This window comes from Bactrocera latifrons, unplaced genomic scaffold (assembly GCF_001853355.1).
Source record: "Bactrocera latifrons isolate USDA-ARS-PBARC rearing strain unplaced genomic scaffold, ASM185335v1 scaffold_10, whole genome shotgun sequence".
NCBI classification, from domain to species: Eukaryota; Metazoa; Arthropoda; class Insecta; order Diptera; family Tephritidae; genus Bactrocera; species Bactrocera latifrons.
In genome coordinates, this window is record NW_017534408.1 from 863,234 (window position 1) to 882,157 (window position 18,924).

Here is an 18,924-nt window from a genome sequence, read left to right on the forward strand (position 1 = left end):
AAAACTTTTATTTCATACCGGTATATAATTGAATACAAAATATTGCAAGACATTTTTTGTTTTATTTTACACTCATAGAACGATTGCATATTTTTTTGGGGAATAAATTGTGATCAGGGATGTATGGAAATATAAAGGAAAATAGTAAATACTTTAACTAAACTACTATTTTCGAAATATTCACGCAATATAATTGGAATTATAAATAAATGAAATATTTTTGCAATAAAATTTCCTTAACATTATTCAAATATTACTACTAGAGCTTCCACTTTTACGAAAATTTGTCAGCACTGTTTCTGCATTGTCCTTATAATTGCTTATGTGCGCTTTCTTCAACACAATCATGTACGCCAGTGGCCCATCATACAAACGCAAACGTAGATAGAACTGGATGGCCAATTCTTGCAACTCCTTTGGCTGCTCTTTCGCAAGATAAAGGGACACAATTTCAGCGATATCATTTAAATGTTTGCCATCGATTTGTAAGCTCTCAATGACATTGGCAAAATGCTCAAGCAGAATCACTTGCAGTTTATACTCTTGTGTGTGACTGAGAAAAAGATAAAAAAAAAAATATGAAAGAGTAAAATTAATATACAAATTTGTCAATGTAGAAATGATTTTGAAAACTTACGCGGTGATTGTTTCCATCACGCTGTTTTTCGCTGATTTTAGCAAGAAATCCTTCAAATTGGGTATCACATCACTATAAAATATACATAAAAAAAAAGTATGGTTACTAAAGTGTTAAAGCAAACACGCGCCAAATAATATACTCTAAGCTCCGTTTCAATATGAATTCCTTAGCGTGCGTTGCCAGCACGTTCAACAGCGTGAAACAGCGATTTAAGACCACAGCGTCGTTGTTACGAAATCTCTCCATCAGTGGTGACCACGTCAAGTGTACCAATGGCAGCAGCTCATCTTCATAATCATGCAGTAAAGGCAAAGCCTGTATTAAACACTCGAGCGCCAGTATCTGGTGCGTTTGGTCAACAAAACCCAAAAATTTTAAAACCTGCGTTGTTATATCCTTAACCATTTGTATGTGACGTGGTAATGGTGGCTTCAAATCATCTGCCGCCTCCTCATCTTTCATCTCAACATCATCCGTAGTGTTTGTTGTACTTTTTGCATTTGCCTCATTCTCCATATTCACACTTTCATCCTCAACAAAAGCACCGGTTCTTTCCAATATATCCAGCCAATTTTGTAGGAGATCTGCATCTTGAGTATCCTCGACTTGCATGGGCACAGCGGACACTTCCATATCACTCGACATTTGCCAGCGCGCGACATGTTTGAGAAAGGCATTGAAAACACGCAAAAATGCATTAACATTTTCCGATTGTTGTGATTTACTGCATTCATTGTATATTGTTTGGAAGATGTTTTCCAAATGTGGTAAAGCTCTGCGAGTGCTTAGTTGTAGCAGTACCGTTAATATGTCAACCGCAGTATGGCTTTCAGGTGACTGTGGTGAAAAGAAATTATGTAAATAACTGGATAGGTGATTTTAGTTAAATATACCAACCCGCTTTAAAATGGTATTCAGATGATAGCTGAGATAATCCGTATGTGCTTCAATCAATTCTGAGATATTTGCAAAGTTTAACGCTTTCTGTATAGAGACTAAGCAAAAGTTGGCCGCTTGATAAACCATTGTGTTGCTACTTGCTGTGGAAGAAAAATTTAAAAAATAAGTAACACAAAAACCCAAAAAGGTTTACTTCGGCTGCACCGAAGATGTAATATCCCGGACAAATACAAAAGTTTTTCATACAAGCAGTGGTATGACAGCTATATGCTGCAGTGAATGGTGAGAAATGGACGATTGCGAAAATTCAGGTCGATAACTCTACAACTGAGTGACTACTTCGCGTGTATAAAGACCCACAAGCAGACAGACTTGGCTAATTTGAATCTTCACACTGGCCATTTATATATATCTTCGTGGTAAACTTAATATACTTACCCACTTTTAAAAGCACTTTGTGCAGACAACGAAATATGTAGCGGCTAAAACTGTCGCCAAAATGTGTCGCGCAGTGTCCTAAAACATCCAAAGCTAGACATGTGTGTAATACATTGAATTCGGCATCCAAAATGGTGACACGTTGTGACCGGCTCACTATAAATGCAATTAAAAATATAAATTATTATCGTTTACAACGCATACACAAATTTTAGCTTATTTAAATAATATTCTTTAATATAATAATTTCTAACCTGTATCCGCATCCTTTTCATCATCTGAATCCACGTCTTGTGTTCTAATTTCTACAGCCGACTCGTATAAGCCAGGCGTATTGTCCACAAACCAGTTTGTTGGCTAAATAAATAAAACGACAATTTTTTAAACACATAAGAGGCATACAAATAAGTAAACGAGCAGATGAAATACCTTATCCACCTTCAATCGCCAGCTGGCATCAGGCCGCAGTGCTAAGTGCCAGTGTTTATCATTCAAGATTTCTTCAGCTAGTATTTCTACCAAGTCCATATTGGCAGAATTACTTCGGTTTCCATCACCTGCGCCGACCCACAGCATTATTAGCAAAATTTCGTTCATTGTTTCACTGTTTTTATCCAGCAGTTCCAAGAGCAAGTCATACACCAAACGACTCAATTCATTTGTTTTGCCTAAAATCACACAAATATCTTCCACTAACTTAATGCAACGTTCACTATTCAAATGTTTATATTGTCGCCAACTGAGTTTGGCACATTCCGTAATGTCAGCCCCTACTACTTCTCGTACTGCATATTCCTCCGTTAAAAAAGCGCGACATAGTTTCATATCAACTGCTGAAAGCAGACATCTACAAAGCATTTCTAAATTTTTCGGCACCAAAAATAGAGATTTCATTTTCGACGCGCTTAAGTTTTTTAGAAACCCCTTTAAGAAAATCAATTCAGCGTATTGCTCCCCATCGGCACAGCGATTGATTACGCGTGGTAATTTCGTTAAATGTTCATCGAATAATGTATCGGCGTACTCGTCAAAAATACTCTCAATAGCATTGTCTTGTTGTAGCCGAGATATTGTTTGTGCACATAGTTGACTGATATTCTTATCTTCATCCAGCGACATCGATATCACGCTCTCGAGTAAAAGCAGAAAGTTTCCTGAAAGGTTATGGCCGCAACGTTCTATTAGACTGCAACACATACGTGCATATTCGGTACGTACACGCAACGAATCGTGCGAACGCAAAATACTTGTTTGTGTATAAACTATGCGAAGCTTCACTGAAGTATCCTTGAACCATTCTTTGGAGCGACCACTGCTTTGCATACGTTTCAGGCGACTTGCAATTTGTTCTTGAGAGCTTTTGTTGGTCGTTGCGTAAGTATCGAATTCAGATGAATGGTTTTTAAGTTGCGACGCCTCAATAAACATATTTCTAAATTCATTCTTATCGTAGCTGTGTTTGATAACTGCATCACCCGAATGATCAAAAATCACGCACAGTACCCGACCCAGTGCTTTAATGGCCGTCTGAAAGTATGCAGCAGATATTAAGGAATTATACAAACCGCATACTTAATATTTAATGTATAGAGTAATTAGTAATATACTTACCGCCTTAAGTGTTTCGCCTAATTTTTCATCGGCAAGACTAGTTTTCAATAAGACAGTAACAATTTTTGGCAAAAATATAAAAATCGTGTCGGCTACTTGATTCCTTAGTACTACATCTGTAAATTCCGCTTCATCATGCACATAAAAAATTGTCATTAAGCAAACGAGGGAAGCAATTCTGTAAGAATATAAAAATTTTAATCATTTGCCCTTCCATTGACTGAATAACACGTTGTTACTTACACTAATTTCCGATATTTTTCTTTTTCAACAAACTCAACTAGCGATAATAGTATCTGCCCGAGGAGCATAGCAGATTCTTGCTTATAAAATTCTTCCAATACATCACTACTGGAACGGCGCAAAGCCTCTGCAATGCATAGTACTGAAACCAACTTTAATTCCTCACTTATGTTCGGACGCGTTGCGATCGCACCAGATTCACGAATTTGCTTTAGCACGATTACTAACAACGTGCGCAATTCCTGTATGTCCTCTAAGTAGAGCTTGGACATAACAATGCGCACGCAATCCAAAATGCCCGTCATCAAGTCCTGATTTACTCTACAGAAGAAAGATTATTGGCGCTCTTTTATTCATAAAGTATAATATACCCATTTAGTTCTTCCAATTTTAGTATGAGTGGCGCTAATATTTGAGAATGGAATACTTTCATTTGTCTAAAGTCAAATTGCAATAGTTCATAGCGAAGCCGCTCCAAATGCTCCCTGTTGGGCGCCCGCAGGAACATGTCCAACGCTGGTTTTACTTTCAACACAAATTGCTCAAATGAGGCCATTTTGGCTTTACATTTAGATAAATCGTTCAATGCAATAATAATTAGTTTAATTTGGTTTTCATAGTAAATTCAAAATATAAAAGTACCGGTAACACACAGCGTAGTGAACAGTCGAATATAAAAAAAAACAAAATCAGCTGATTTCAGGGTCTATTTGAAATACATATCTGAGAAATCAAAATATCGATAATTCATAGTTTTATAAAGCCAAAAGTACATAACTTGCGTGAGCATTGAAATGTGCTTAATAGCGTAAAATAAATTTTTAACAAATGAAATATGAAACATAAAATTTTGCAATTCACAAAGTGCTGTTGGTTGTTTGCGCAAAATCTATTGCTTTATAGTAGGAAAAATGCAACTTATGCGTTTACGAAAACCCATTTAATTTTTTGAGATTTGGTTGGGTATACAATTTGTCAAAGTTACGCAAGTAATGTATTTTCGCTTTGATGCTAAAAATCGCTGACGTTTTTTATTAATCGACTTTTACGATTGGTTGCTAAAATTTAGTGATAACGGCGCGACAAGTCAAACTTTTACATTGTAGAAGTTATCTTTATTTTTTTTTGTTATAAAGTAATTTAAAGTTGTAAGTTTTTAAACGAATAATTAAAACATTTATTTGTATTTAGAGGGCTTTTTCAACTATTCCAGTTATAACGGTACTTCGAGCAGTAATGTCGGTTGCCGAATCATTAAAACGATCCTTTACGGACAGTGGTAGATCCACATTTGGCAAGCGAACATGTATTCTTCAACCAATGACATCAGATTATAATTCTATTAATTTAAATTCTGGGAGAAATATGGTAGGACGAACATCTGAAACTGGCATACGAGATGTTCATTGTTCCAAGCGACAACTGGAATTCGACGTAGACATGGAAAATACAAAAGCTAAGTTGCGAGTAATTGGTGTAAATCCTTGCAGTGTAAATGGTGTAATGATAATGCAGGATAGCGAATGCAATCTGGAGCACGGGAGCATCATTGAACTTGTTTACGGTAAACATCAGTTCGAGCTACTATTCAAACCGTCACCTACAAAGAAAGCAAACATCACAAATGAAAAACAAAATCACCGAAATCCCATTGATGAAGTGAAATCAAGCGAAATCAGCATGAGTAAAAATAGAACGGGAAAATGGGAGTCCGCAGGAAATGGTGCTATGATGATATACACCGATGATGCTGTACAAGCGTCAGACAAAATCGCTGGATATGATATTGACGGCACAATTATCACCACCAAGTCTGGTAATGTTTTCCCAAAACATACCGATGATTGGCAATTATTATACCCCGAAGTACAAAAAAAATTAAAGTCGTTACAACAAAGTGGATATAAAATTTGCTTTTTCACAAATCAAGGAGGTATAGGAAGTGGCAAAATAAAATTAGATGATTTTAAAAGAAAAATCAAAGATATACTCACTAAGTTAGGAGTACCTGTACAAGTTTATATCGCTATCGAAGAAGGTCACTACAGGAAACCATTGATTGGAATGTGGCAATATTTGGTGGATAATAAAAACGAGGGCATTGATATAGATTTAAGCAAGAGCTTCTATGTTGGCGATGCGGCCGGACGTCCAGAAAGCGGCAGTGGCAAGAACAAGCGCAGGAAAGATCATTCTCTAGCAGACCGTAGATTTGCGGCTAATATCAATGTGTCTTTTTATACTCCTGAAGAGCACTTCTTGGGTAAACCCACGGAACACTGGCTGAAATCTGATTATAAGCCTTGCGATATTGTAAACAACAAGGATATCCTGCTTTTGGAACCTAAAAATGTAGATATTCCTGCTGATAACTGTGAAATGATTATTATGGTGGGCTTGCCCGGATCCGGTAAGCTTTCTAACGTATATTTATGAAAGTCGCATTTAATAATTTGTATTTCAGGTAAAAGTTACTTTTGTCAAGAGTATCTTGAACAACATAACTACACTATCGCCAATGCTGACACAGTAGGAGGCACTCAGGCATGCCTTAAAATATGTGAGAAAGCCTTGGGAGCCGGGACATCTTGTGTTGTGGACAATACAAATGTAGATGTCGAGTCGAGGAAAAAGTTTATAATGCTAGCAAAGAAATACAATGTCCCTTGTCGTTGTTTTGTTATGAACGTGCCAGTGGATCAAGTGCGTCATAATATAAAATACAGACATCTTACGGATAGTAGCCACTCAAAGATAAATGAAATGGTTTTCAATATGATGAAGAAAAAATATAAAAATCCAACAGAGGACGAAGGCTTCACACACATTGTCAAAGTAAATTTAAAACCGAAATTTAAAAGCACAACGGAGGAGCAACTATACAAATTATATTTATTAGAAAAATAAGTGCTAAATATTAAGAAGCCGAATAATACTAAAATTGAATGTTCCTTTTTCACTATGGGATCACTAATCTAAGGTAAATATGCGCTTAGCAATATCATCTATAAGCCAATCCATAGCTCCTAAGAGTTTTTCTCCAGTTACGGCACTCACACCCACAACTAACCAATGGTGTGTTGTTATGTCGTCAAGCTCAAGTACCTACAAAAGTAAAGACATATATTTCTAAATACTGACATAAAAATTAATTTTTTAAATTATTTACATCTTTTATATCATTTGCGCTAAGTGCTCCAGGTAAATCCTGTTTGTTTGCTAACACCAACAGTGTAGCACCAGCAAGACGTTCCTCTTGTAGCAAAACTCTCAGTTCTTGTTTACATGATTCAAGGCGCATACGATCTGCGCTGTCTACCACCCATACAAGACCATCAGTAGACTCGAAGTAATTTCGCCAATATGAACGAAGCGATTTCTGTCCACCCACATCCCAGAGATTCAGCATATATCCATTATGTTCCAAAGTTTTAATATTGAATCCCAGCGTTGGAGATATTGTGTCTATTGCTTCACCATTAAATCTCTTTAATATGGTTGTTTTCCCGGCATTGTCTAGCCCTCTGTTGAAGAAAATACATGCGATATATGAATATGAAGTATGAATCACTCGAATTTTTTAATATATAGTATACAATAGAAGTATTCGCATCTCCTTTTCTTTCTGCCGCATCTTCTTCAAAACTGAAAGGAAACCCATTTTTAACTGCAAATATACCACACGATATTTATTTAAATTTTCATATGCACTTGAAACTTGTAATTTTTTGTTTATGAATTGTTTGACAATTGCTAAATTCGAATTTAGAGATGGCAGTTCTTCGATATACTCATATGTTTTCTTGTAGTAGGACTGCAGGGCAGGAGTTTTCGTATTTACATACAATATGTACTTAGTTATATAAATGCTCCTTTTTGTGTAAAATTAATTTGAAAATATTTAGCGATTAGATAATTTGCTTATGCAATTACAAAGTTTCTTCATAGATACAGAAAATTTCAAAATTAAACCGTTTCATTCAAAGAAAGTAAATCCTTCAGACTCCTTCCTATTTAATTTGCATTAGCTCTTGCTCTCAAACAAATTATTCAATTACGACTTTATTATAATCATAAAGTTTCTTTAGGCAATAGTATTGTTTTTAAAAGTATTTATATGTGGTTTTTAACTTATAATTTTATGAATTATTAGTGCTTATTATGTTTTTCAATTTACTTGACATTCAAATATTGTATATGCAACCCTAATCAGCAGCAGTTTTCGTAAATAGTATTCGAATTTCATATAGCAGTGTACCCAACTCAATATACACGCACATAACGGGCAAAAAAATACCCCGCATTGCTGCAGCAGCAGCTGCTAACATCAGGCCATTCATGAATATGCGGCGCGCGCGCCTCAGTCGATTATGGACCGGTGTGTAAGAGTGACGTGTTTAGAAATAAACTGAGGTGGTTTTTAAGGTGAGTTCGTTTATCATTCAAATTGCCAATTCGGTTAAATAACGAAGCAGAAATGGCTCAGTGGGAACAATACCTGTACATCCGGACTGTCAGACAAATTTCACGCGAAAAAATCGAAATAACGGTACTTGTATAAAAAAAGTGCATATAATAAAGTGACAGCTCAAACCAGCAAAATATTTATATAAAACACTTGTACTTAATATTACTTAAATCAGAAAAGTGAACAAATATAACTCATCAATATTGTGTTGTTGTTCGAATCTTTTGCGACTTTTAAATACTAATTTTAACAAGAACGTTAAGTTTGAATTCATTTTGGTGTGTAGCCGAAGCAATTTATACATGCTTTAATTCCGCGCCACATAAAACATATTCAAACTTCTGATTCGAGTGACGAACTATGTTGGTGGAAGAAAACCAGTAAAACCGCCTTGCCAGCATCGCCAGTCACTTACCTGTATACCTACCAACGCATCCCGGTCTACGTAAGCCAAACAAACCGTTGAGACTGCCGTCAAAGAATCTTTAAAGGAGCGGCTGCCACGCGATATGTCGAACAAACATAATATGAATTTTATAGATGGTTAATAGCACTACATCGCTGACCGAGAATTATAACTGTGAACCAATTGTTTTGCGTTTGATTTGAATTGAGAGAAAATACCTGTGGGTTAGAGTGCGAATGAAGATACAAAGTGTAATTGTACTAAAGTGTAAAGTGCTTGTAGAAAGAGCGTTTATTGCGAATGTTTGGGAACATATAATCAACTAGGTTAATAGCCAAAATAATATTGCAGATTACATGTATGTAAAAAAACAAAAAAAAACAATAATTCGAACTATAGTAAAATTCCGAAATACGTAAAAGTAATACATACATATGTATATACAAGACATATAAAAATGCTCCTATTGAGAAGCACAAAACCCAAGACAAGCTGCTTCATAAACCCAGCGGGGCGACGAAAGAGCAACCATTTATGCTGGCAGCCAAAGGCGCTATGTCTGTGCCCGTACTGAGGATTTATTATACGAACATGAGCTCAAAGTTGTTTTTCCAGTTTGTTTTTTGCTTTGAATCACGACAAGCATTAAAAATTTTTACAGTGCCGGCAAATGAAGATGAAGAAAATGTTGGATATCAAAGCAAATGCTAACTTAGGCTTTGTACATTAAAAAAGTAAAAAAAAAGTGCGACAAGAGAGCAGCAGAGGTGAAAAATAATGAGTGAGAGAAGTTCTTAAAGTGCAGTTGATGCTCATAATCAGAAAGCGAAATATATTTAACGTGTAGAACCATATCAAGAGCAGAGATTAAGAGATAAGTGTAATCAGTTAAATGTTAAAAAAAAAAATTAAATAAAATATGTTTATCATTTCGAAAGTGTCTATAAAAAGTGATGTGTAATGAAGAAAAAATGCTGAAGTGCCAGTGCCAATAAAACCTCGCAGTGCCTACTTATTGTGAAAATAAAATAGGTTTTATATAAAACCGCACGGCCATTTTTTTACAACCTAACGTAATGTAGTAATTTTTTTTTGCAATAAATTTTTTGATTTCGCATTGTAACAACAACAATTATACAAAGCATAAACACTTTGCCGGCCGGCCGCCTCCCACATTGCCCGTCGGAAGTCTACGCTGATAATTGCAATAACAAACAAAAATACCCACTCTCTTCATATTTAAGCACGCTGAGAGCCGAAGATGCCGTTCGTACAGCGCGTCGTGCAACCGACGCGACTGGCGTTAGCTTCCGCCTCCTCCAGAGTTGACGAGCGCACGCGAACCGCCAAATTCCATTGCACGCCCGGCAAATGTAAAAACAACAACTGCATTAATAAACAAACGACACAAACACAACAGCCACAACAACATATGAGCGTAGAAAATGTGAGAGAGGAAGCTTGCATTGAGAATGGTGGTGTACTTTCAAGGACAACAGCCACTGCCAAGGACACTGCACAGCAGCTGCAGCAGCAACAGCAAACACGGAGTCTTGCGGGCACACCCACTGCGGGTGCTAACCACACCACCGTTACGCGAGCTATAATACACGTGTCGCAACAAAACGGCGAAACAACGAGTACGCTTGGTTTCACAGCAACAAAAACAACTGCCACATCAGCGCCAACCACACCGATGCGTGATGTCGTCGATTGCTCACATCATAATCATCATCATCAGCAACAACAACAACACCTCCAGCAACATAATCAAACAAACGGTTATACATGCAGTTTCAGTTATGCAACCGATACGGAGGAAGACATTTCCGTGGCATCGACTTCTACACCAGCTGCACCGCTTTCATTAAAGAAGCTCAAACACCATGTGGAATTCTTATCCACCGCACCATCACCAACGCGTAGCGCTAGCGCCGGAGAGATTGGCCAGCAGCAGCAAAGTCAGCGACAATTACAATTACAACAATTGCAACGACAACGTCAACAGCGCACACAATCGCCAACAGCAGCGAAAATTGTGTCCGGTCATGAATTCGAATCCATCAGCAATCTCACATTGAGCAATGCCTTGCGCCAATTGGCATCGCTGGTGCTATTAGCTAATGACATATTCGATGAGTTGCAGACCGAGCTGTTGTCGGTTGGTGAGCGTGCGCGCACTGTTCAACAAAAAATCATAGCTGTGGAGCAGCGCGTCTCCGTCTACGATCCGAAGATGGTCACAGTTCGTAAGTCTCATACAATTGTTATTATTTTTGCTTACTTCATTTCATTTAGTAGTATTTTGGTAAATAAAAATGAAATATTAAGGTACATAGTTAATAGTGGGCGATCGATATTAACTGCGATTGCCATGAATTCTGCTGAAAAGTTCTGTTTTTTTCCCACACTCCATAACTTCTAAACCTCTTTTAGTACTTTTGAGTTTTGGCAGATTATTGCTGTGTTATTGCCTTGTAGAAAGACAATATTCGCGAATAGCTGGCATACAATAGTTGAAAGTAAAAAGTAATGATGAAGGGTTCCCGGTTGTTTCGAGATCGGACAGCTAAACGGTTATGTACATGTCACCATGTCAATTTACTTTGAATAGGTTGTATTAAGTTTGCCATGAATTACATATATGTATAACATTCAAATGATCAGTTGGATGGATTTAGCCAAGTTCCTCAGTATATACTATAATTAGTCCCTCCGTTTTTGAGATATTGAACTGAAATTTTGCTCATGTAATTTTCTCTCTAAGAAGTTGTCGGAATCATCGATATCGGACCACTATAACTTATAGTTGCCATACAAACGGATCGATCCCAATCAAGTTCTTGTACGGAAAACTTTTTTATTTGACAAAATACCTTTACGAAATTAGGCGTATATTATTTTCCAATATATTGTGCAGATCGAAACACTATAGCATATAGTTGCCATATAAACGTACCGATCAAAATCGAGTTAAATTTTTTTCTACTCTTTTTTGCTATAAGAAATGCACCTGGGAAGGATATTAAAGCTGGTTGTAACCAAAGTTAACGGTGTTTCTTGATGTTTTAACAATTCTAAAGTTTTCAAAGAAAGAAAGTAAAAATCAAGCAGAGCGCGATTCTGTTGTCTGTTTTCTACTGAAAGTTATTTATAAAATTTTATTTTTCACACTAGTGCTCATACAAACATATAAAGTAATATACAAATAATTAATAAGTTATCGCAACACAAACAAGTGCAAATGATAAAATCTTATCTCAATGTCGGTATGTAAACATTGCGTACCAATTTTTCATATTCTGCTAGTATGTAATATATACTGGCATAAATATTTCTGTATATATGTAATTTAAAATCTTATCGTGCCCACAACTCAACGCAATCAACGCCGCGATATTCTCAACCGACGAAGAAGTGCGCAATAAATATTCAATTTAATTTTTGCCACTTTACCACCCACAACAGTCACTCACCTATTTATGTACATGTGTATGTTGGTGTGTGTGTGTGTGTGAATAGTCCACTCCGCCTTTGTTACCTCATTGAAGTGAGAATAACTTAATAAGTAATGAAACCAGGCCAACCGGCGGCCAAGTGTGAAATGCCCAAGCTCCATTGCATTTGTTGTGTTTGTTTTTGCTTAGTGTAAAAAGGCGAAAATCACAAATTATCACCTTCGCTAAATGCTTGCCTACGGAAAAATAGCAATTAAAAAAATAGCAAATGAAAGCGCGAAGAAGTTGAAGAGGCGAGAAGCGAAAACCGTCTGCAAAAAAATATGAAACGTCGCTGAGCAAAAAGGAAAAAATGAAGGCTGAAGTAGAAGTAGTTAGTAGCAACAACAGCTTGAGAGAATGCCACCCCATTCTGTTCTTTTATGCAGTACTTCATCAAATTTGTTTGCTGGTGTTGTTAATTATCGTTATAATAATGATTATGATGTTCAGAGCAGGCGCTAATTGCTGCTTTGAGTCAGTGTAGATGCTTGAAAATTGAAGAAAAAAAGTAAAGCTTGCAATTTTGATAGAGAGCAGAGTGCAATAAGTTAAATTTTTATTTAAACATTTCATAGTAATTCGTAAACAAAACTTGCTCCTCTAAAGTATCATAAGTCATAACAGACACAGCTAACTTCAAGCGAATCATCGCTGCATATTTTTCTTACAGGGTCAGCTGATGCCCATATAAATGACTATTATAGCACACTTTATTTGCAATTTAAAAGTGTGATAATTTTTATGATTGCGTAATATTTCAGAACACATTTTCACAGTTTTGAAGGCATATGCTTTTTAGACAAAGTGCTGCGCGAAGTCAGCTGCAATGCCCTTTTTATGTGTTTAGTTATAACAATAAAGTAGTGCTGTATTTTGGTCTTTATGCTGCGCCTGTTGGTTCTCTATCAAGTTCAAGTTCCAGCACTAATCCATCAAATATTTAATTAGTAATCCAACTGGCTTTAGTGCCTTCAATTTTCACTCTAAACATAATTATTCAGCTCATAAATCATGGCTTAATGCCTTGGACAACTTTATCAGCGTATCTTTAAGAACCCAAAGTAGTTATGAAATGAGTGAGCGAAAATGATATAGCGTAGTTTTGTTTATAATGTTGTTCGTTGTACTTTTCGATGAAAGTTTCTGCAATTTTCATATGAACCCTGCTGGGAAAAAACGTATGAGTTTATGAGAATTGATTTTAAAAATCAGAGAACTGGATAGGTTAAATGGGGTTGTTCCACATGGAAAGCCAGTCCATTGTGATATCTAATTACTCCGAAGTCTTAATTCATTATGTCTTAAATTGCGACAGTGCATTTGTAGCCTGCAACAAGTTTGTTGAGGCAGCATATTCTCATTCCGGCGATTTCGCTAAGTGTATGGCTGCCGAGATGTTTCAACTATAGTATACTTTGACAGTTAGAAAAACGCTTATTGGTTAATGTGCGGTGAGAAGTCTTACTGAGTTCAATGCTACGTTCTGCATTAGACCAGAAAGATCTCTGTTGGCTAAGCTTTGAAACTCAAGTCCAGCGCTAGAATCCAGGAGGACAACATGGGTCCAACTTTTTGCTATAAGGTGCAAGCCTGCGAGCTCTTTGCTGGCTTGATGTTATCTATAGTGAAAACATATTCTCCTTAACAACGCAAAAATCTGGGTTTTCATAAACAGAGTAGAAGAAGGAGAGAACTTCAGAATGTCGCAATTTGAACTCTTTCCCGTACTAAAGCGATCTTCGGAGCAATGCTCCTGCTGGCTACATTTTACATTGTATGTTTTAACTCCATATTTCCTATTTGATTGAGATATTTTAGTACTTTTTTCAGAAAATTCAAGAAGAAAATACTTTTTCAGAGTCAAAAGATGATTCATATAGTCACTCTTTTAATCGCGTATTTCTCACTTGATCTTATTTTGAAAAAGTGTTCAATAAAAGAATATTCCAAAAAATTTAGTGAGGATCGTCTCAGTCCTCCACCTGTACAAGAAATTGTGATATTTAGGGCCGAAATGACGATTGACTGAAGCAAAATTTTATAACGTTTAGAATCACCATATATCCTTCTAGGTTTTTAGCGTATCTGTGCAGTATTTCCTTCGAAGTATATTCAGACTGTTGTGAATTAAAAATAAATAAATTTTCTTCGACCGCTTSAAGTATATTTTATTTTCAAAAGGAAGTAGAATAAGTTCGTTTGTTTTCAATTGAAACTTTTGTATCTACAGTTGCACATATGTATGTATATATGTACGTACAATCTTTCGTATACTTATGTATGTGTATCGATATATGTATGTATAGTAGTACGTACTCCCAGCACTGATGCGTCAGCTAAATCGTTGTTCGAATAAATTTCGTAAGCATTTCATATTGCGCATTTGCTGTCTGATATCTCAACTTTAAGTAGAATTTAAGCGCACAAGCACATAACATAGGCACTTAGCTGCCATTACAGATTCACATGCCTCAAAATACATACACATAAATATGTTTTATATGCTTACACAAGCGCCATTGCGGCATTCATGCCAATTTGTTGTGGCTGCGCGAAAATTTTGGCGTCTAACCGGCAGAATGTTGGCAAGTGGCAAATTGTTTGTGTTCGAAAAATACGATTTTGATTTTCAACACCATGCAAAATAAGCGAGAAAAAATTAAAAAAAAAAAAATGAAGAAAGAAAATCTTAGAGCGATTGCCAGCTCATGGTTTGCTCGAAAGATTAGACGGAATAAGAAATCTGTTGCACAAAGCAAACAACTTTAGGAAATCGCTTATAATTCTATTTGAAGTATATAAGAATTGCAAAATTATTGTAAAAGTGTGTTTTTCAATAGATAATTGCGCAATAATTTGCAATTTTGAGCGCAAAATTTATTTTATAGCACCGAAATTTGCGCAAGTTTCTTGATATTTGAAAACTGCTGCATATACATATGTATATTTATGTATTGTGTGTGTAAGTTGGTACATATTTGTAGAGTGATGTCGGCATTCACATAACAGACGCAGTACAAAAGTCAATTCTCTTGCACAAGGGCAGACGAACAGCTGCCAATTGGCAATATAAACAATTTGATGAAAACAACTGTGTATGCATGTATGTATAACCTTACAAGTATATGTGTGTATGTGCAAATACATTTGTATGCTAACGGCAGGTAGCCAGGTCAACAGATGGCTTTTGTGGCATGTTGCATGCGTATTTATTATGTTATTTTAGTTGCATGTTGCACGTGGCACGCTAATATTCAGCTGCTTGTATAAAACAATTATTTCAAAGCAGCATATAAAAGGCTACTTTTCTTTGTAGACAAACTTTAATTACTTGTAAGGCGACTGTCATGTTGCAAAATGGAACTTGCAACACATTTCAAGTGTGTGGAGAATTTTGTAAATATAAAATTTTACAAATTTCAAATGAATTTAGTAAATGATCAGCTGTTTCGGGTGCCACGCTGAATAAAATCGCTATACTCTTATATTGAGCGTGCCACACTGTGACAGCATATTCGTTTCAATATTTCGTAGTTAGTAATAGTTTTTAGTTTACGAGCATTTCCTTCAAATTTAATTTCTATTTTATTGCTTTTTTGTGGCTAAAAATGTTAATGTTAATGGCCCTTAGCGGGCGCGCACACTCACCCAAATCTATTTATCAATTTTTATATTTGTATGGGTGTATGTGTTTTTTATTTTTTGTACAATAATTTACAATTGCGCGGTGGTCGGAGCAAAAGGCAGCGATGTGTGACAACCCGCTACCAGCAACTTTGCGCCAACTATCATTGCCACATTTACCTATACATAAGCGCATAACCACTATGTTTGCTAGCAAGCAGCATGTACAAACATGTGTCGCATGCGTGTTGGTGACCACCAACTGTCTGCTACCTTTCCTACAACTCACTAACAACAAAGCATTTAAATTCGTTGTTAATACGAAAACTTCAATTGCACATAATTACATACATACATGCGTCATACACACATATGTATAGATACATATGTACATTGTATGAATTATATGCGAGTATGTGCTAGTATTGCAACGGTGTTGCGCCTTCTCGCACACACTGGGGCTATTTGTTTCGATTCAGTGAGTTTACCTTTATATCAGAGGATCGCTATTGCCGCTTTATATCTGAAGTTATGCATGTGTGTACATATGTATATATGTATGTATGTATAGATACCGGCATGCATTGCAAATACGAGTACACAATCAAACTGCTGTTGCAGGAATCATTTTATGGTTGCATGATAAAGTTGTCTACGGCTCCATGGTCGCTCATAAAAAAACTGTATTTTTGTGTTTAATTTGCATTTTAAAAATGTTGTTTAACTGTAAAACTGCATAAATTGAATGCACACTTTTATGAACAAAAAGTAGCTGCTATAAAACGGCTAATCTGTTCACTGGCTGCGTGACCTCGATCCTGTTAAATGGTTGGGCCGCGTTGAGAGCCATTTTTTCGGTGGAGCGCCTTTTGATTGTTAGGTGGAAATAGGTGTAAGGTGTGTAAATATAATACATCTGTATGTATGTACCCCATATATATATATATATATATATGTATGTATGTGTCAAATAAAAAATATTTTTTTTTTAAATTCTTCAATAAATGTATCTATTTATTTCATGAAAATGTGTCTAAACATTTTTTCACAAATGTTTATAAACATTTTTTCATAAAATTAGTTTTACATCCAATCTAAAATTTGTTTATAAATGTGTCTAAATAATTTTTTTAAATTGTGACTAACTTTTTTTAAATGTGTCTAAACATTTTTATATGTAAGTGTGTCTAAACATTTTTTATAATTGTATCCAAACATCTTTTTTATAAATGTATCTAAAATTTTTTATAAATGTGTCTAAACATTCTTCATTATAAATGCTTTTAAACATTTTTTTGTAAATGTGTCTAAACATCTTTTTATAATTTTTTCTATGAATGAGCCTAGATAAACATTCATACATATATGTATATATACACATGCATCTATTTATAAATTTTCTTAAATTAGAGCAACTTAAACCTTCACTTTAAAATAAGACTGAATATTGACATTTGTAGCGCGATAACATCAAAATATGTTCTGGTTAGGCGACTAACTGCATACATTGCATGGTGCATTTTTACCATTGATACATATATATGTATGTATGTATAAAAACATAAGAGTGRCCAACAGTCAACAAAATTTAATAAAAGGATAGAAAAAAAACAACAAAAATAAAAACAAAACCAACAACAACAACAAGATTTTCTAGCGGGTAATAAATCAATTGGCAAGAAATTTGTGCCGCCAGAAAATTCATTACACTCACGCAATTGAAAAGTTGTTTGCAACATGCATGAAAAATAGAAAAAACATCTATGTTTTTCCTTGTCTGAACAAGTGAGCAAGCGTAAAAGGATAAACATACAGCGTGATTGTCACTTTGACAATATACACACATTCACAACACATGAATAATACATACATACATATGTATAAACCGTGTGCGCTAAAACACTGTGCAACGCCAACCAATAGCTGTCGCGTTGCAAAAAAAAAACGCGTCATTTTTACCACAAATGGCACACTTAAACCGTTTTGTAAGATAATTGACGACTAACCATTTTGGGCTGCTGGACGTGGTCGGCCCATAAATTTATTGTGCTTGTAGCGTGTATGTTTGCAACCATGCACCATACACCCAAAGCGGTAATGATTTTCTTGTGGCAGGTTTATGCTGCCACATTGCAGATAATGATTTGGGAAAATCATGTGGCGCGTTTTTCATCATCATACATATAATAAAAAGGCTAGAAAATGGCAAAATAAAGGAATGGCGGACAATTCGGAGACAGTGATTTTTGCTTGTGAGCTCGGGTAGATATAAAACAGTACGCTTAACTGTGTTAAAATATGTGCAGATAAACGTACATTTGCTTTTATGTGTGTGTGTATGCATATTTGAACGATTTTTCATAAAGCTTGCTTACATACATATGCTGTTGCAAGTACAACTTATCATCTATCAATTATTAAAAAATTAAATACAAAATTTTACATACTTTTTGTTGGCCTCAATTTATACGCTTGACGTACTGCATTGCTGACAGCTGGTTTAGAGTGTATTAATGGTCACTGTTAGTGGTTTTTACGTAACAACTAAAATGCAACATATGTGCGAAAACCAAGCATGTCATCACGTATAAGTCTCAAGAGACACTCCCATATTCTACAACCGTTGGCTTGGTTGGGAGTGAGCAATAAGGTAAAGTGCTGAGCGTTCATAGGTCTCAGTAGTAAACAAAAATTCTGAAATGAAGCCGCACAACGTTATTGTTTTTATACTTTTCATACTTGCAAATTGCTTATGCGTCACTTGTTTTTGGGGAATTTCAAATTAATAGTGTTTGACATTAAAAAATTGGTAATTAAAATATAAATATGTACAAAACGTAATTGTAAATAAATCAATTAAATAAAATAAGCATAAATAGTAAATATCAAAAAATTCATAAACAATGAAATTAAAAAAAAATATATATATATATTTTTTATTAATATATACATATGCATGTGTTCATATACATATTTGTGTACAAATATCCTAAAGTGTATAGTAAATTTTAATTGTTGGAAACCCTATAAGTATATAAGGAATTGATCAGAATGACGAGCTGTGTCGACTCGACGGTATGAGAGGGCTTAATGG

At 35.5% G+C, this 18,924-nt stretch overlaps 4 protein-coding genes across 5 annotated transcripts in view; 2 read left to right on the plus strand and 2 right to left on the minus strand.

The window, feature by feature from the left end:
• Nucleotides 1-23: 23 nt before the first annotated feature.
• LOC108965770 (TELO2-interacting protein 1 homolog) lies at nt 24-4,509 on the minus strand. The gene is made up of 10 exons (XM_018928373.1): nt 4,204-4,509; nt 3,833-4,153; nt 3,590-3,767; nt 2,408-3,505; nt 2,233-2,335; nt 1,979-2,134; nt 1,538-1,680; nt 780-1,477; nt 638-709; nt 24-553 (listed from the first exon to the last, which is right to left on the minus strand). Exons 1-10 carry the CDS (start codon nt 4,386-4,388, stop codon nt 247-249), a joined length of 3,261 nt encoding a protein of 1,086 aa, XP_018783918.1. The 5' UTR covers nt 4,389-4,509; the 3' UTR covers nt 24-246.
• A 381-nt stretch (nt 4,510-4,890) lies between these two features.
• LOC108965733 (uncharacterized protein F21D5.5) lies at nt 4,891-6,816 on the plus strand. Of its 2 annotated transcripts, XM_018928327.1 has the most exons (3): nt 4,891-4,980; nt 5,046-6,242; nt 6,297-6,739. In XM_018928327.1, the coding sequence occupies exons 2-3, from the start codon at nt 5,069-5,071 to the stop codon at nt 6,737-6,739; spliced, it is 1,617 nt and encodes a 538-aa protein (XP_018783872.1). In that variant the 5' UTR covers nt 4,891-4,980; nt 5,046-5,068. The 2 variants fall into 2 exon arrangements, with proteins under 2 accessions (XP_018783872.1, XP_018783880.1); XM_018928335.1 differs by lacking the exon at nt 4,891-4,980 and having other exon boundaries at nt 5,069-6,242; nt 6,297-6,816.
• On the minus strand, nt 6,686-7,611 carry LOC108965745 (ADP-ribosylation factor-like protein 2). The gene is made up of 3 exons (XM_018928348.1): nt 7,429-7,611; nt 7,002-7,356; nt 6,686-6,937 (listed from the first exon to the last, which is right to left on the minus strand). Exons 1-3 carry the CDS (start codon nt 7,491-7,493, stop codon nt 6,803-6,805), a joined length of 555 nt encoding a protein of 184 aa, XP_018783893.1. The 5' UTR covers nt 7,494-7,611; the 3' UTR covers nt 6,686-6,802.
• A 600-nt stretch (nt 7,612-8,211) lies between these two features.
• The window catches only part of LOC108966489, a 128,916-nt gene continuing 118,203 nt past the window's right edge, over nt 8,212-18,924 (plus strand). Inside the window, exon 1 of the mRNA XM_018929422.1 lies at nt 8,212-10,955. Coding sequence (XP_018784967.1) covers nt 9,968-10,955 — 988 coding nt within the window. The 5' untranslated portion in view covers nt 8,212-9,967. The remainder of the gene's footprint in view (nt 10,956-18,924) is intronic.

Excerpts from the sequence above, each read along its gene's own strand:
- LOC108965770 (XM_018928373.1), bottom strand. The coding sequence starts at position 4,388 with ATGGCCTCATTTGAGCAATTTGTGTTGAAAGTAAAACCAGCGTTGGAC. Across the intron at positions 4,154-4,203 it reads AAATTGGAAGAACTAAATGG|AGTAAATCAGGACTTGATGA; the intron begins GTATATTATACT and ends TTTCTTCTGTAG. Across the intron at positions 3,768-3,832 it reads GAAAAATATCGGAAATTAGT|AATTGCTTCCCTCGTTTGCT; the intron begins GTAAGTAACAAC and ends ATATTCTTACAG.
- LOC108965733 (XM_018928327.1), top strand. The coding sequence starts at position 5,069 with ATGTCGGTTGCCGAATCATTAAAACGATCCTTTACGGACAGTGGTAGA. Across the intron at positions 6,243-6,296 it reads GGTGGGCTTGCCCGGATCCG|GTAAAAGTTACTTTTGTCAA; the intron begins GTAAGCTTTCTA and ends TTTGTATTTCAG.
- LOC108965745 (XM_018928348.1), bottom strand. The coding sequence starts at position 7,493 with ATGGGTTTCCTTTCAGTTTTGAAGAAGATGCGGCAGAAAGAAAAGGAG. Across the intron at positions 7,357-7,428 it reads GAGATGCGAATACTTCTATT|AGGGCTAGACAATGCCGGGA; the intron begins GTATACTATATA and ends TTTCTTCAACAG. Across the intron at positions 6,938-7,001 it reads GCGCAAATGATATAAAAGAT|GTACTTGAGCTTGACGACAT; the intron begins GTAAATAATTTA and ends TTACTTTTGTAG.